At 42.6% G+C, this 17,211-nt stretch overlaps 1 protein-coding gene across 1 annotated transcript; it reads right to left on the bottom strand.

Moving 5' to 3' along the window:
* Positions 1–8,942: 8,942 nt before the first annotated feature.
* PRSS45 (protease, serine, 45) lies at positions 8,943–16,601 on the bottom strand. Its single transcript, XM_010862378.1, has 6 exons — positions 16,436–16,601; positions 14,519–14,545; positions 11,279–11,426; positions 10,772–11,046; positions 9,761–9,924; positions 8,943–9,425 (listed from the first exon to the last, which is right to left on the bottom strand). Exons 1-6 carry the CDS (start codon positions 16,536–16,538, stop codon positions 9,192–9,194), a joined length of 951 nt encoding a protein of 316 aa, XP_010860680.1. The 5' UTR covers positions 16,539–16,601; the 3' UTR covers positions 8,943–9,191.
* Positions 16,602–17,211: the final 610 nt, after the last annotated feature.

The following is a 17,211-nucleotide window of genomic DNA, read 5'->3' as shown; positions in this document are numbered from 1 at the left end:
TGGGATTCTCCAGGCAAGAATACTGAAGTGGGTTGCCATTTCCTTCTTCAGGGAATCTTCCACTGAAGTGGGTTGCCATTTCCTTCTTCAGGGAATCTTCCAGATCCAGGAATCGAACCCATGTCTTCTGCATTGTAGGCAGATACTTTACCGACTGAGCTAGGAGGGAAGCCCTAGAGAAGAAGACAATGATTAGTCCTATACTTAGACTGCCTCTGAGAAAAAAGAGTAAGGAAAAGAGAGAAGAAAGAAAACCCAGAGAAGCAAAACCACCTCTACTCTTCTGGCTCTGTGGAAAGTAATGCTCTGTGGGGAATAATCAACCAAGAATAAAAGATAACTGAATAAAGACCAAGCATATTCATGACCACCAATGTGAATACAAAGAAAAACCTCTACTTACACAACAAGTCAGAAATTCTTATACTGGGTAGAAAAAAAATCCACTCATGTGCTACTTGAGACTCACCTAAAACAAAGTAATACGAAGCAGTTGAAAGTAAAAGATGGGCCGAAATACATTAAATATATGTAAGCAAAAATAGAAATGACAAGATTAATTTCTAAAGATGTAATCCAGGATAAAAGCTTTAAATAGAAAAAATAAAGTTATGATGAAAAAAGATAAAAATTATAATGACTATGTGATAGCAAGGGATTCCCTAGTGGCTCAATAGTAAAGAATTCACCTGCAATGCAGGAGACATGAGTTTGGTCCCTGGGTCAGGAAGATCCCCTGGAGAAGGAAATGACAACCCACTCCAGTATTCCTGCTAAGATAATTCCACAGACAGAGGAGCCTGGCAGGCTACAGTCCATGGGCCTGCAAGAGTCAGACGTGACTTAGAGACAAAACCGCCACCATCACCATGTAATATCATGACATCAAACACAAGTGATACATGAGAAACAGAAAAACCTCACTTGCAATGGGAGAGTCTTCTCCAGCTCTGCCTATCTTTGAGGGAGGGAACATCTATAAAAGTCAACCATAAACTAGACTACTAAGAAAATCACAGTTAACCTCCCTAAAAGCAGAACTATTCTGGGCCACAGCTTTAACCATAATGCAATAAACAAGGATTTAATAACAATTAAGTGAGATTAAACAAATGATTTAAAAATCTTAAAAATAAAGTTGGTTAACTTATTTCAAGGAAATAAAAACATTATATCAACTATTTAGAAAATACTAGTAATTAGAGCAATGCATTGAAAAAACTTACTTGAACTTGGGTATGTTCAAGGCAAATCCATAACTTTAAATGTATTTACTACTGAGTAACAAACAAGGAAGGAAGTGGAGAACACCACTAGACCATTCAGGTATGACATAAATCAAATCCCTTGTGACTATATAGTGGAAGTGAGAAATAGCTTTAAGGGACTAGATCTGATAGATAGAGTGCCTGATGAACTATGGATGGAGGTACGTGACATTGTACAGGAGACGGGAATCAAGACCATCCCCAAGAAAAAGAAATGCAAAAAAGCAAAACGGCTGTCTGAGGAGGCCTTACAAATAGCTGTGAAATGTAGGGAAGCGAAAAGCAGAGGAGAAAAAGAAAGATATACCCATTTGAATGCAGAGTTCCAAAGAACAGCAAGGAGAGATAAGAAAGCCTTGCTCAGCGATCAATGCAAAGAAATACAGGAAAATAATAGAATGGGAAAGATTAGAGATCTCTTCAAGAAAATTAGAGATACCAAGGGAACATTTCGTGCAAATATGGGCTCTATAAAGGACGGAAATGGTATGGACCTACGGGAAGCAGAAGATATTAAGAAGAGGTGGCAAAAATACACAGAAGAACTGTACAAAAAAGATCTTCATGATCCAGATAATCACGATGGTGTGATCACTCACCTAGAGCCAGACATCCTGGAATGCGAAGTCAAGTGGGCCTTACGAAGAATCACTACGAACAAAGCTAGTGGAGGTGATGGAATTCCAGTTGAGCTATTTCAAATCCTGAAACATGATGCTGTGAAAGTGCTGCACTCAATATGCCAGCAAATTTGGAAAACTCAGCAGTGGCCACAGGACTGGAAAAGGGCAGTTTTCATTCCAGTCCCTAAGAAAGGCAATGCCAAAAAATGCTCAAACTACCACACAATTGCACTCATCTCACACGCTAGTAAAGTAATGCTCAAAATTCTCCAAGCCAGGCTTCAGCAATACGTGAACCGTGAACTTCCAGATGTTCAAGCTGGTTTTAGAAAAGGCAGAGGAACCAGAGATCAAATTGCCAACATCCACTGGATCATTGAAAAAGCAAGAGTGTTCCAGAAAAACATCTATTTCTGCTTTATTGACTATGCCAAAGCCTTTGACTGTGTGGATCACAATAAACTGTGGAAAATTCTGAAAGAGATGGGAATACCAGACCACCTGACCTGCCCCTTGAGAAACCTGTATGCAGGTCAGGAAGCAACAGTTAGAACTGGACATGGAACAACAGACTGGTTCCAAATAGGAAAAGTAGTACATCAAGGCTGTATATTGTCACCTTGCTTATTTAACTTATATGCTGAGGACATCATGAGAAACGCTGGGCTGGAGGAAGCACAAGCTGGAATAAAGATTGCCAGAAGAAATATCGATAACCTCAGATGTGCAGATGACACCACCCTTATGGCAGAAAGTGAAGAAGAACTAAAGAGCCTCTTGATGAAAGTGAAAGAGGAGAGTGAAAAAGTTGACTTCAAACTCAACATTCAGGAAACTAAGATCATGGTATCTGGTCCCATCACATCATGGCAAATAGATGGGGAAACAGTGGAAACAGTGAGAGAATTTATTTTCTTGGGCTCCAGAATCACTGGAGATGGTGACTGCAGCCATGAAATTAAAAGATGCTTGCTCCTGGGAAGAAAATTTATGACCAACCTAGACAGCATATTAAAAAGCAGAGACATTAGTTTGTCAGCAAAGGTCCATCTAGTCAAAGCTATGGTTTTTCCAGTAGTCGTGTATGGATGTGAGAGTTGGACCGTAAAAAAAGCTGAGCACTGAAGAATTGATGCTTTTGAACTGTGGTGTTGGAGAAGCCTTTGAGAGTCCCTTGGACTGCAAGGAGATCCAACCAGTCCATCCTAAAGGAAATCATTTCTGAATATTCATTGGAAGGACTGATGCTAAAGGTGAAACTCCAATACTTTGGCCACCTGATGCAAAGAGCTGACTCATTTGAAAAGACCCTGATGCCGGGAAAGACTGAAGGCATGGGAGAAGGGGACGACAGAGGATGAGATGGTTGGATGGCATCACTGACTCAATGGACATGAGTTTGAGTGAACTCCAGGAGTTGGTGATGGACAAGGAAGCCTAGTGTGCTGCAGTCCATGGGGTGGCAAAGAGTTGGACATGACTGAGCAACTGAACTGAACAAAGAATGAAAATAAATGAATTAAATGTTTGAAGCAAGAAATTGTAGAATGTACAAAATAACCCCCAGGAAAATTTATAAGAAACACATACAAAATATAAAATTATATTCTAATCAATTATTACAGCAGAGTTAGGACTGAACTCTATGATCTGGATCTCTGTAAAAACAAATATTAAATGCAATAACAGGTGTATTTTACACTGATAGTATATATTCCACCAAGATGGTATAGTAGGCATGAATCTTGTACTCCTAACAACACAGCTTTAAAAAATAAAGCTAGAATTGCAGAAGGAAATAGTCTTTGTTCCCAAATGTGGGTGTCCCTGTCTATACATATATTTTTATAGATGTCATCTTTTTCACATATAAATTCTTTATCAGGTAAAACTTTTTTAATGCATAATATGAAAAATAATAAAACAATCTCTAAGTTTCCCCTAAGTTGTAGAATTTTTTAGTATTATCAATACTCCCACTGATTATTTAAAAATAAATGTTCTTTACCTTCCAAAAAAGAAATAGTCTTAATTCTCAGAAATCAACAGATTTATAGATATAAACTATCTGAAGTGTTGAGAGGATTTGAATAACACAGTCAACAAACCTGATGCAATCACTTATAGCTAGAACTCTGTTTCAAAACACACACTTTTATTTCACACACACATGAAATATTCAATAAAAATTACCAAATACTAGGCACAAAGAAAACCTCAATAAATTCTCCTATCCCTCTCCCAAACTATCTGTCAGGAGATTAAACAACACACAGATAGAACTCTTGGGTTAAGTAAGAAATACAGTGTGAAATTAAAAAGTAATATAGAAATGAATGACAAAGAAACGAATGACAATGAGGTCAAATGAGGCCAAAGTGAGACTCACAGGAAATTTTATGGAATTAACTGAAAATATCAGAAACCAAAAATAATGAATGAATTAAGCATACTACTCAAGAAGTCAGAAAAAGAACAATAAAATAAAGCCCCCCAAGGGGGAACATTGGACTACTAAAGCTAAAAGAATTTTCATGAAATAAACAAAAAGAAGGGTATTTGATCACTAAAATCAAAAGGCAGTTTGTACCATTTAGGAGTTCCCAAGTAAAACGTTCACTTAAACAGGCTTGAAATTTCTGTCTCCTCGCTTCAGTGATGGCAACTTCATTGTGAGTCAGTCCCCTTATTGAAAAATGGTGGCCAGCATCCTTCTGCTTCATCATCCACATTAAGAGAGAGGATGTATTTCTCTCCTCTCAGGTCTCAGTTCAGTCACTCAGTCGTGTCTTTTTGTGACCCCATGGACTGCAGGATGCTGGGCCTCCCTGTCCATCACCAACTCATGGAGTTTACTCAAACTCATGTCCATTGAGTCTGTGATGCCATCCAACCATCTCATCCTCTGTCATCCCCTTTTCCTCCCGCCTCCAATCTTTCCCAGCATCAGGGTCTTTTCAAATCAGTCAGTTCTTCACATCAGGTGGCCAAAGTATTGGGGTTTCAGCTTCAGCATCAGTCCTTGCAATGAATATTCAGAAATGATTTCCTTTAGGATGGACTGGTTGGATCTCCTTGCAGTCCAAGGGACTCTCAAGAGTCTTCTCCAACACCACAGTTCGAAACCATCAATTCTTCTGCACTCAGCTTTCTTTACGGTCCAACTCTCACATCCATACATGACCACTGGAAAAACCATAGTTTTGACTAGATGGACCTTTGTTGGCAAAGACATGTCTCTGCTTTTTAATATGCTGTCTAAGTTGGTCATAACTTTTCTTCCCAGGAGCAAGTGTCTTTTAATTTCATGGCTGCAGTCACCATCTGCAGTGATTTTGGAGTCCAAAAAAATAAAGTCTGTCACTGTTTCCACTGTTCCCCCATCTATTTGCCATGAAGTAATGGGACCATACCTTATGCTAACTGGGATAACCCACCTGGGGTCAGGTGGCCGAGCACTGGCTATGCTAATTAGATCAAGCCAATGGGCCACCCAGCTTTGGAGCTGGGAGTGTGAGAGCTTCTCCCTGAAGATGATGAGCAACATGGCAGAGAGTGTGAGCTGCTGTCTGGATCTGTAGTAACATGAAGGAAGGATGGCTATCATAAAGCTAACCAGTAATACTACATCAGGTTTTGTGGGAAATACCTATGAAATAGACAAAAATTTGGTAAATCTAATCTTTAATAATTAAGAAAAGTGACAGAGTACACATGTAAGTAACAATTAAAAATAGGAAAGGAGCCATAGGTTCAAATTTTACTTATCAGTTTGAAATATTAAAATCTAAGCTAAATTGCTTTTTTCTTTTTTACTAAAATTAATGCAAAAAGAGGTGGGAAACCCAACTAAGCCAATAACTATGAAAGGTTTTTTTTAAACACTCAAAGATCTACCCCATAAAAAAGGCATCAGGCCCAGTGAATTTTATGTTTACTATCTATCAAATGTAAGGAACAGATAATGCTGGTGTTATACAAACTGTTGTAGGGCACAGGAAAATACTAGAAAACTCCTCAACATGTTTAAGAGGCCAGTATAGTAATGATACCAAGAGTGGAACAAAAAAGAAAACTGTAGGCCAGTCCAACACTGGAACAAAAATTCTAAACAAAATGGTAGAAAAATGAATCCAGAGAATATTATAAATTTACCTAAGCAATCTGGTGGAAATCTAGTAACGTATTTCATTATGTGAACAAATTTAATAAAAATTATATCTTAAAAGCTCACAACTGTGTCACCAGGGCCCAAAACAGTGCCTCGCACAGAGGAAAGTCCCAATAAGTATCTATGAAATGAATAGAAGAAGAATTCAGCACATATACTCCCACCATTATTGCTACTAATTCATATTGCACTAGAGTCTCCTGCAGTGAGATAGCAAAAGAAATAAATGGCGTGAATTTCAAAACAGACAAGAGGTAGCTGTGACCATTTTAATTTGATTACCCCAAAATAAGCCAAGAGAATCACTGAAAAACCACTGAATTAAATACACAGTTTTGCAAGATGACCAGGAATCAAGATCATTATGCTTTTACTCCATCAACAGCTTTAAAATACCTCATAAATGGAGTTTTATAAATGTAGTGGAAAAGATACCATTCCTAAAAAACATAATCAAAACTTGTAAACTACTCAGAAATAAACTCAGTTTTTTTCCAGACATCCATGAATAGAAGAGCTGAATGAATGGAAGCGTATACTACATTTCTGGCTAGGAACTCAATTCTGTAAAAATGACAATCTTCCTCAAGTTATTCTGTGTATTTAATTTTAATTCAAATACCAATAATATTTTTAATGAAAAATATTAAAGAAAAAAATTTAATGAAAACTGACAGATTATAAAGTTTATAAGAAAGGCAAACTTGGTAGATTAAGCTGTTTTTTTTTTAAAGAAGAGAGCTTTTGCTACCATTTAACTAAGCATAACATGAAGCTGGTTGAAACAGTACAGCATTAGCCCAGGGACAGACAGATTAGTGGGAAATAACAGAGATTTCAAAAAAATCTACCCACAAATATATTGGAATTTTGTTATTATAAATGTGGACATTCAATTCAGCAGGAAAAGGATGGATTCTACAGTAAATAGTGTGAGAGGTTGACCTCACACTATACATAAATTTCAAATGGATTACAGTTACACACGAAAAACAAATTTATCAAAATATTAAATATGTGAATACAGCTTTATAATCTGGAGGTGTAATAGGCCAAGTTAAGCAAGCGCCAAAATTCATAAAGAAAATAAAGACTGACTGACTTCATTCAATAATAATTTTTGAAGTCTTTACAGGAGGATTACCCTTCTATTCTACATATTTCTAAAAGATGAGTGGCAACAACTGGGGAAAATATTTGTAAAGTAATCGACAAAAACTTAATATTCAGGACTTTCCTGGTGGTACAGTGGATAAGAATCAGCCTGCCAAAGCAGGAGACACAGGTTCAGTCCCTGGTTTGGGAAGATTCCATATGCCACAGAGCAAGTATGCCTGAGCACACAACTACTGAAGCCCATGCGCCTAGCGCCTGCGCTCTTCACCAGGGAAACCACTGCGAGAGAAGCCTGTGACCACAACCAAGAGTAGCCCCTGCTCATCTAAGCTAGAGAAAGCCTGTGCACAGCAATGAAGACCCAGCACAATCGTAAATGATTTTTTAAAAAGCTAAATATTCAGAGTCGACTCACTGGAAAAGACCCTGATGCTGGGAAAGATTGAGGGCAAGAGGAGAAGGGGGTGACAGAGGATGAGACGGCTGGACCGCATCACCAACTCAATGGACATGAGTTGGAGCAAGCTCCATGAGATAGTGAAGAACGGGGAAGCCTGGCAGACTGCAGTCCATGAGGTAGCAAAGAGTCAGATATGACTTAGCAACTGAACAACAACAACAAAAAATATTTAGAAAACAGAAAGACCTTCTATGAGAAAAAGATAAACAATTACTAAAATAGGCATATGAACAAAGGTTTTATTAGGGGAAAGATACGCCTTTTTTTCAATAAACACATGAAAAGGTATTCTTCCAATCAAGGAAATGCAAATTAAAACAGCAATGATATAACTTTCTACCACTGGATAGGCAAAATTTTTGAAGATTAATAATATCCATTTTTCAGTAAAAAAGAAGAAACATTCATTCTTGTATACCATAGGTATAAATGTACACTGGTTCAGCTTTGGGAGGAGTAAATTATACCAATAGTGCTCATCCAAAGTTCCTACATTTGCGTTTCCTTTGATGGGCCTCCCCTGAGTACACTCCTAGGAAGACGTTGCAGACATGCTGCAGTGTGTCCCCCAACTCCACCCCAAGTGTGCAGGAACGCATTCATGGCAACACTGCTGCAAGGCAGGCAAGTTCAGAAACTGCCTAAACCCTGGTGCTGGTTAAAGGACACACACACATTCACATGGTACACGTGACATGATGTAAAATTATGAACAGCTCTAGGTATTGACATAGAAAGGTTTTCAAGGCATATAGTTTTTTTAATGTAGGTTATTAATAATATATATATATGAGTCTAATTGCTTAAAAATCATTGATATATTTAAGGATGCTAACAATGACTACTTTTGAGGAGGGGAGCAGCATTATTGGTGGGGGGTTAATGAGCAAGGGGGAATCTTTATGTGTATTTCTGAATTTTTTTGGTAAATCACAACAAAAATCCAAATATTGCCTTTAATTATTTTTAATTTTTAAAAAATATAGGATCAGGACTTTTGTAATCATTTTTTTATATGCCAGTTATAAAAAAAAGAAAGCTGATTTTGGAGCACGATAGGTCCTTCCTACTGCCACCTATAGCGCGTGTCTCAGTTGCTCCCCTCACGCCCACTTTCCAGTTGAGAAAACTGATGCCTCAGGCCCAAGCCCTTTCCCAAAGCCGCAGCACAAGTGGCTTAGCAAAAACAACAGTCTCCACTCTGGGAAGCCTCCTGAGAATTAATTCCAGGAGGCCCTGCCCACCCACCGATCCCCAATCCCCAGGGCCACCCAGAAAAGAGAACAGAGTCAGCTTATGTTTTCACAAATTTAATCCCCGCTATCCTGATCCCCAATTCCAGAGCGCTTCTAGGCCACACTTCCTTTCTCCTGGTCACTCAAGGCTTAGTCATCCACCACTTCCCTCCCCACTAGGAGGCCAAAACTGGTCTCAGTCCCAGGGGCCACTTTTTCCCCATCTTGACTCTTGTTGAATACAGACGCATGACCTTGATCTAATCTTGATCTGGCCTCATTCAGCAAAGGCAAAGCATGGAGAAGGGAGAGCGAAGATCAGGGGCCCATCTGGGGCTGCAGCAGCCAGAACAGGAGTAGGAGCCAGGCAGAAGTGCAGGGAACTGAGAGAATCCCATTGCTTATTTGCTTCTTGATCCATCTGCTGTATTTGGTGATACGGGTATACACGCCCGGATTACGTACTTTGGCGCAGGCCTTTTCCCAGGACAACACCCCAGCAAGAATCCATCTGCCCTCGACTTCACAAGCCAATGGACCCCCAGAATCCCCCTAGGCAAAGAGAAAGGAGTGATGGAGGCTCCCGGCCCAGCTGGGGCCCAAGGGACTGGGGGACCCAGAATGCCCATCCTCTGAGTTCTGCTTGGAAGCTTATTTCAATCCTTGAGGATCTCACTACCTGGAATCTTCCTTCACTCCTCAGTTGAGGACCCCATCCCAGAATATCAGGCAAAAATCAAAGTCACGGGGAAGGAAGATGGGAGAATGGCTCTGCCTGATGATGATGACAAAGAGGGAGGCCAAGCAAACCCTTCCCTGGGGAACTGCCCCCCTATCTGGAGTCATCCCAACCGAAGGACAGCTGCCAGAACCTCCCAGAAACTCACAGAGCACAAGTCTTCTCTGTAATTGGTGGCACAAATCATATCCCCCAGCACAAGGGGGACAACGCGGGGGATGTGGGACTTCTTGCGGTAAATCTGGTCACACTTCTTGTTGTCCATGATAAACACCTCGGCTTCCTGCAGCTCTGAGGCCAGCGTGGAGTTGGCTGTGGAGGAGTCCAGTGTGGTGAGAACTGACTCCTCACTCCACTCAACCCTGCCTCTCCCCAGGGTTTGTCCCTCCAGCATCAAGACTTGGCCACAGCCCTTCACGTCTCCAGGCCCTCCTTCACTTGTCCCTTCCCCTGCGGTGTGGACCATGTCTGACAAGCACCTAACTCTCTAAGGCTCTACTCCAAAACCCTTTTCTCTGGGAATCTTTTGCTTTTGAACCAAGCAGGATACAAGTTTCAGTGCAACTACTCTGAAATTGAGACCCCTACACCATGCTGCTTCTCTCCAGCCTCTGAGCTTTGTACTGGCTGTGCCCTCTGCCACCTGATTGACACTCACTCCTCCTTCTGGCACCTCAGGCAGACCCTCTGCCCAGAGCTCATCCCAGACTCGTCCTCACTTACTCTCATGATCACCTGATAAAGTCTCTGCCTCTTTCCTTGTGTCTGTGCCCCTACCCACACTCCAGTTATGAGTTCCCAAGAGGCAGGACATACATCCTCAATGCCAAGGGTCTGGCATGTGGCAGATGCCTGAACATTGACATTTGTCAGGTAAACGAATAAGTGAATGAATTTATGAATCCCTAACTCTAAGCTTCTGAAAGAAGCAAATGATCAGGCTTTCCTAGGTCTAAATGAAGGGCCCACAGCAAGTGCAATGGTGTCAACCATGGCAACAGTTCTCATGTGAGGAGCAATCCTAACACATCCAAAGAACCAGGGGTCATAGGTAACAGCTTCGAGAAACACCATGAAGGGGCTCAGCAAGCAAGGCCCGAACAGAATGGAGTGTACCCTCTGGGGTGCCATACCTCACTCCCAACCCCTTCCTCCTTACCTGAGAAGCGCTGTTTAACCTGGCCCCAGCCAGTTACCCAGCACTGTGTCCCAACCTTCAGGCTGTAATTGGGCTCTGGAAGGCAGATGGGCTGCACATACTTGCTGATGATGACAGGATTGTAAAGTTGGAGAAGGGCCACATCACCCATGATGAAGGTCCGGCCCCAGTACTTGGGGTGCATAATGATGTCCCTCACAGGGATCAAGAGGGTTCTTGTGGAGTTCGGGGGCTTCAGCTTGGAGGTGCCAAGAATCACTGAATACTCTTTTGTGCTACAGGAGACACAGAGCCCCATCTGGTGGATCTCAGGTTCTCAAGCAACACTATGCTCCTACCTCCACCAAGGATGCTCCCATTAATAGAAGTCCTGCCTGATTGACTCTCTTATTCTGGAAATCCCTTCCCGCTCCCTCAACCTCCTATATCCCCACACTATTTCACAGAGGAAACAAGGAGTCTAGGCTGGGTCCTTTACAGTCTTGGGTCTCCAGAGGCCATACTCACCCTTGGATGCAGTGGGCAGCAGTCACCACCCATTTGAGGTCAATGAGGGCCCCTCCACACACGTGCTCATTTCCCACTCGGAGGCTCACTTCCCAGGGCCAATGGCGAGACAGGTCCAAATTCTTCGGCCACCAAGGTTGGCCACAAGCTTCAGGAACAGTGTGCCAGGGAGATACAGTGGCCACACAGAGGAGGCTAAGGATGACTAAGACCAAGATGCCCCCAGGGGAACTTGCACAAGTCTGTAAACTCGGGGACTTGCTTCCATTTCAAAGAAGGGGAAACTAAGCGTGAGAGAAGAGCAGCGGCCTGCCCGAAGGCACTGAGCTGGACAGAAGATGACAATGACAGAGATAAAAAGCATCAAGACAGAGACGTGACAGGAGGAGAGGGATACTGAGACACACAGGGAGCGGAAAGCACAGAACTTCAAAACTAGGGAGAAGCATAGCAGGAGCCCCAAGACAGGAAATGTATTTTCTTATGTTCTCAGGCCATGTTCCTAAAAGGTTTTCTGCATCTCTTAAATGCAAAAGGCCTCTGTCCCCATACTACTCAGAGTCAAGAAAATCTCCAGACTTCTATGTCAGAAATCTTTACACAGACGATTCAAGAAAAAGCCCCAGCATGGAGCCAACAGAGGCCTCCCACTCACAGCTTACACACTGTTAGTTTGCAAGTAGTTTCAACAATCAAGTTGTATGACTGTATGAATGTGAAGATACATGCAGAATTGTAAATAAAATATTAGCCGATATTATATTTTTTAAAATAATGAACCATGATCATGTGGAGATTGTCCCAGGGCACAAGGGTAGTCCACAGTGGAAGCACTCTTGGGGTATTCTCCACATACACAGTTCTTTTTCTCTAAGGAAAAATCATGCGCTTTTCTTAACAGATACAGAAAAGGGCATTTCAAAAATTCAACACAGCTTTATGACTAAAAACAAAACAAACTCTTACTTTAGCAGTAAGAAAATCTACAGGAAACATTATACAACATTAAAGAACAAACCAAATAAATTATACTTTCAGAAGCCAGGAGTAATGATACTTTGTGGGAGGAGGGCAAAGGAAGTAACTGGGACGACAGAAGGGAGCTTCTGGGTGCTGGTACCACTCTACTTTCTGACTGGGTGGAGACTTCACAGATGCATTCACTGTGTGCTAATTTCAAGAGCTGGGCACAAGATTTGTGCACTTTTTGCAGGCGTGTATATAATACTTCAATAGCTGATTTGTAAAATCAGTAACATTTCTCTACCCCAACCGACCTGAATATAGCACAACTATATTCAAAATAAGATACATTTTATAGCTAAAAATTATAAAATACCCTGGAATTCAAGTATTCAACACTAAGCAAGATGTCTGTGGTAATATATTTCAAACTCTAATAAAGGACACTGAAAATGACTGGAATAAATGGAGAAAGACCCATTGTTTTAAAATAGAATAAATATTTCAGATGCAATTCTTCCCAAAATTAATCTGTAAAGTCACTTTCCCATTTCAAATTTTTAAGAAATTTGATAAACTTCCTTTAAAATTGAAATAGAAAAACAAAGGTCCATAAAGTAGAGCAAAGAAGGGATACTTGTCCTAGCAGATACTAAGGCGCACAACAAAGCCATAGTAACGAATACTGGTACTGACAAGCACAGACCAGAGGACCCCAAAAAAGGAACAGAGAACTTGAAATTGTTCCTCAGAATACAGGAACTTAATGTAAATAAAGGAGCTACCACAATCTGACTAAATGATGGACTGTTGAGCAGATGGTTAGGGAAAACTGGCTCATTATAAAATAAGTAAGAAAAACAAAACTCAGTTCTTCTCTAGTAGTACTTGAAGACCTTGAAGGTAAAACTGTAAAGTTAACAGCCAAACATGTGACATGGGATGGAAAAGGACTCTTTAAACAAACCACAACCCATAAAGGCATTAAGCTGATTAACATGAGTACATAAAAATCAAGGATTTTTGACCCCAGGAACAAGGTTAACAGACAGATGACAGATTAGCAGGTAATATCTGCAATGTCTAAAATCAATGCTTTTGTTAGGAATATACAAGGAACTCCAGGAAATCAAGAAAAAAGAACAACAGACTATGTACAAAGTGATAAGGACAATCAATTTATCAGAAGAGGAAATTCAAGAGGCCAAAAGCACAATGAGACATGCTCATTAGTAATGAGAAAAATCTCAATTAAACTAAAGAGTCAGTTTTTTAATCTGTTAGATAGGCAAAAGCTGGATAAAGCCAAGGGGTGGGAGGTCTGTAACAATATATACACCTTCACAAATTGCTGGTAGGAATGCAGAGGGCTGACTCAATTAGAATATGGACAGTAGATAAAAATATGGTATCAATGTACATTTTTGAAATTCATAGGTTGTACTGTGATTACCTAAGAGAATATCCTTAGAAAATACACATCAGAGTATTCAGGGATAAAGAGTTGCATGCTACTCTCAACTGATTCTGAAAAAAATTATGTATATGTGTGTGTTCCTTGTACTATTTTCAGTCTTTTGTATGTTTAAAATTATTTCCAAGGAAAATATTTTTTAAATGGAGCTAAATGAAAAGAGGAGGAAACAGAAAGAGATCTAGAGCACATACTGTTTATGTAAGTTAAAAATACATGCACACAAAACCACAATATGTAATTATACCAAAACACAGATATGCATTGAACATACAAGAAAGGTTGGGAGGAGAGTGAAGAGAAGGAATAGGGGTAGGGCGAAGATATAAGAAGAAATAACTAACCAAACAATCCACAATAAATCGGGGTGCACCTGTTAGAATGGAAACCTATGAACAAACAGGAGCAACACAACCCTCCACCCTTAAAAGTCTAAGGAAAAAGACAGGAAGAACCCAGAAGAGCCAGGCTCTGCAGACACTTCCATAAGGCCCAAGAGGCTCCATTTGCAAATGAACAGTTCAGAGCTCAAAAGGTTTCTTCCTGGGCATGTTCCCTGATGGGATACAGCCTGGGTTGAACTTGAAGAGGCTCTGCATTCTCACAGGAGGCCAAGATACGCTTTCACTGTGCACTGTTGAGTCTGTACTTCCTGGCAGGCACAGGCTGTTCTTTAGAAAGCAGGCCATTTACACTGAATTTCTGCTTGCTATAGACCCAGAAACACTATCTCTGTGACCCTCTTCAGAATATACCCTCCCAGGATCCAAGGTTTTCTTGAGGCAGGGTCTTACCCTACCTACCTGGTTTGGTGCTGTCTCCTTTGTTACCTGGAGGAGAAACGGGGAACAGAGATGAAATAAGAGGTTGTAACAGGATGACAATGAAGAAGTACATTTTTCATTAGTTCATTCAATCCTTCACCAATTATTTCCTTATCTCCCACTCTGTTCCCAGCCCTGGAGCCCAAGGCCAAGGAGCTGGGGGTTCTATCAAGGGACAGAGGTGTATCGACAGACACATCCTGTATGTGCTCTTGAGGAGCAGGTTGTCCAGCAGAGAAGTCACAAGTAAACACACAGTCACTCATGTGAGATCAATGTGGGGACAAGGCTCCAGGTGTCAGGTAAGCCCAGAAGAAGACAGAGAGGATTCTGGAAAGAGGGGTTATTGTGCCAGATCTTAAAGATGAGAGAGTAAAACAGAAATGAAAAGTGACAATGACATTCTTTATGAAAGAAACATCATGGTGTAAGCTAGAGACTCTAGAGGATAAAGGACAAAGCCTGTGATGGCAAGAAATGACACCAGGGAAGACAGTCAGGAGTCAATCAGAAGTGCCTTCCTAAGTCAGGCCAAGAAGCCTGGGTGAGACTCTGGGAGGAGGGAGGCCAGTGGAGGTGTGACATGGTCAGGCTTGTATTGTGAAGGCAGTATGCAGATTAGATAGGAAGGTGAAAAGGATGAACGCAGTAAGATTTCACCAAAGACTTGGCAGAAGCCAGGCTATAAATGAGGAGGGCTGAACGAAGTGGCAGTGGCAAAAGACTTGATGAGCTGGATGTGGGACTAAGGAAGATAGCTGAGTCTAGGGAAAACTCCCCAATTTCTGATTTTAGAGAAAAATGACTACTATCCACTGAGTAAGAGGACAGAATAAGAGAACCTAGTTTATCGGAAGGATCTCAACTTTGGAACCCAAGGAGCTGCGATGGCTCTAGGTCATTCAAGAACAGATGCCCAGTATGTTGCTGTGCATCCAGGCATATTGTTTCGTGAGGGAGCATCACATAAATGGCAGCTGCAGCTAAATACCCAGGGCAAATGAGTTCACTCAGGGAGCAGTGAAGAGGGAACCCAGGCAAGACTTCTGGGAACACCAATTAGTCAGGGATGACCGAACATGGGGGGCCTGGGAGGAACACAGAAGAGCATGGGAGTTACTCTGAGGTAGAGGAGAATCAGGAGGCACGGCCTGAGAGAAGCGGAGGGATTAGAGAATATCAAAGAGGGAGGAGTGGAAAGGTCAGGGATGACAGGGCAAAGACATGCCAGGAACGCGCTAAGGATTAAGTGAGAAATGAGGAAGCACCGAAGGAAAGATGAAGTGAAAACTTACTGCGAGAAATCTGGCAGTGAGGGGATGACACGGCAAATAGAAAGGGAGAGGATACAGATCTACGAGAGCAGACGGAGGGCCCAGAGTCCAGAGCAGGGGTGAGCAGGCTGACTTTGAACAGGAGGCCTGGCTCTGATTCCTAAAGAAAGGGTAACAGTCAGGTTTGGAGGGGCCGCCGGGGCTGAGGGAGTCAAGGGAGACAGCACCTGAGGGCCTGAGTTTCCTGAGGGAAGGAAGCCACTGCTAGTAAGGCACTCTCCGAAGAACAGAGGCTCTGAGAAGAAAGTGAAGTTGACCACACTGGTTTAAGTGTGGGGAGACCATGGGCTTATCCCCCACAGCAGGGGGGACTACCCTCGCACCACAAGGCCTCAGGAGGCTGTAGGGCTGGCGGGCCTAAGGGCAGCCGCAGAGAGGGCGGGAGTTTGCGAGCCCTGGAACAAGGGAACCGCCCTGAGACAGGCCCGAAGGCTCCGTAGACAAGGGGCTCCGGGCTGGCGGGCGGCGCAAGGCCCATCCCGGCCTCTCCCGCGGGTTGGAGGGCAGCGTCGGGGGAGGACGACCCGGAGCGGGAGCGGCGCGGAACAGACACCGCCCTCACCCGAGTTCAGCAGCAGCAGTACCAGCAGCAGGAAGCTGCGGCTCAGGCCTAACGGCCTCGAGGCTGCAAGCCCTGCGCTAAGGCGGGACAGCGAGGCGGCCATAGGCCCCTGAGGCGGCCTCTAGCGGCAGCAGCGGCAGCCCGCGTGAACCCCGGACGCCGCGACGACTCCACCCGCACTTGACGCACATGACGGAGCTTCAGACACGTGACGGCCCGTCCAGCACGTGATGACGTCGATGACGCGCGATGGTGCACCTGGAATCATGAACGCTTAGCAACACGTAGGCCCACCTCCTGCAGGCTCCGTGAAGATGCCTCTCGTTGCCTCTTCAGTGGCCGGTGCCATGGAAGTACACCCAAGTGCCTTAAGTTGGTGACTGTACCCCCAGACCTGGCCAGTGAAGGCACATCCAAATCCTCAGACTGGTGTTGGCGACATGTCGTCCAGCCTCTGATCACAACCTTGTTTCCCTTGCATTGAACAGTTTGTCAGTTTATGTTGTTTTGAGACTCTGGAAAGATATAGAAAGTACCAGAAAAGAACACTAAGGCTAGGGAATCAGGCAAGATGTCCTTATAAAAGTGACATTTAAGCTGGACCTAAGACTTGAACAAGAGATCTTGGGGGAGACCTCAGAAAGGCGTTTATACACTTTCACAAACCACCAGTGGGATGGTAGAAACCAAGAAATGGTGGCAGATATGAAACCTTGGGCTTTCACAGGATGATTTGTAGAAGAATGCTGTTTGGGGATCTGTTTGGTGTATCCCGG

This window comes from Bison bison, unplaced genomic scaffold (assembly GCF_000754665.1).
Source record: "Bison bison bison isolate TAMUID 2011002044 unplaced genomic scaffold, Bison_UMD1.0 scf7180017864482, whole genome shotgun sequence".
Classification (NCBI taxonomy): Eukaryota; Metazoa; Chordata; class Mammalia; order Artiodactyla; family Bovidae; genus Bison; species Bison bison.
This window is presented reverse-complemented; position numbering and strand designations above follow the sequence as displayed.

Bases quoted from the DNA above. Each gene is read 5' to 3' on its own strand.
- PRSS45 (XM_010862378.1), bottom strand. From the start codon at position 16,538: ATGGCCGCCTCGCTGTCCCGCCTTAGCGCAGGGCTTGCAGCCTCGAGG. The intron at 11,427-14,518 runs GTAGGTAGGGTA...CTGTTCCTGAAG, and splicing joins AGGAGACAGCACCAAACCAG to CTTGTGGCCAACCTTGGTGG. The intron at 9,925-10,771 runs GTAAGGAGGAAG...ACTCCTCCACAG, and splicing joins GGTTAAACAGCGCTTCTCAG to CCAACTCCACGCTGGCCTCA.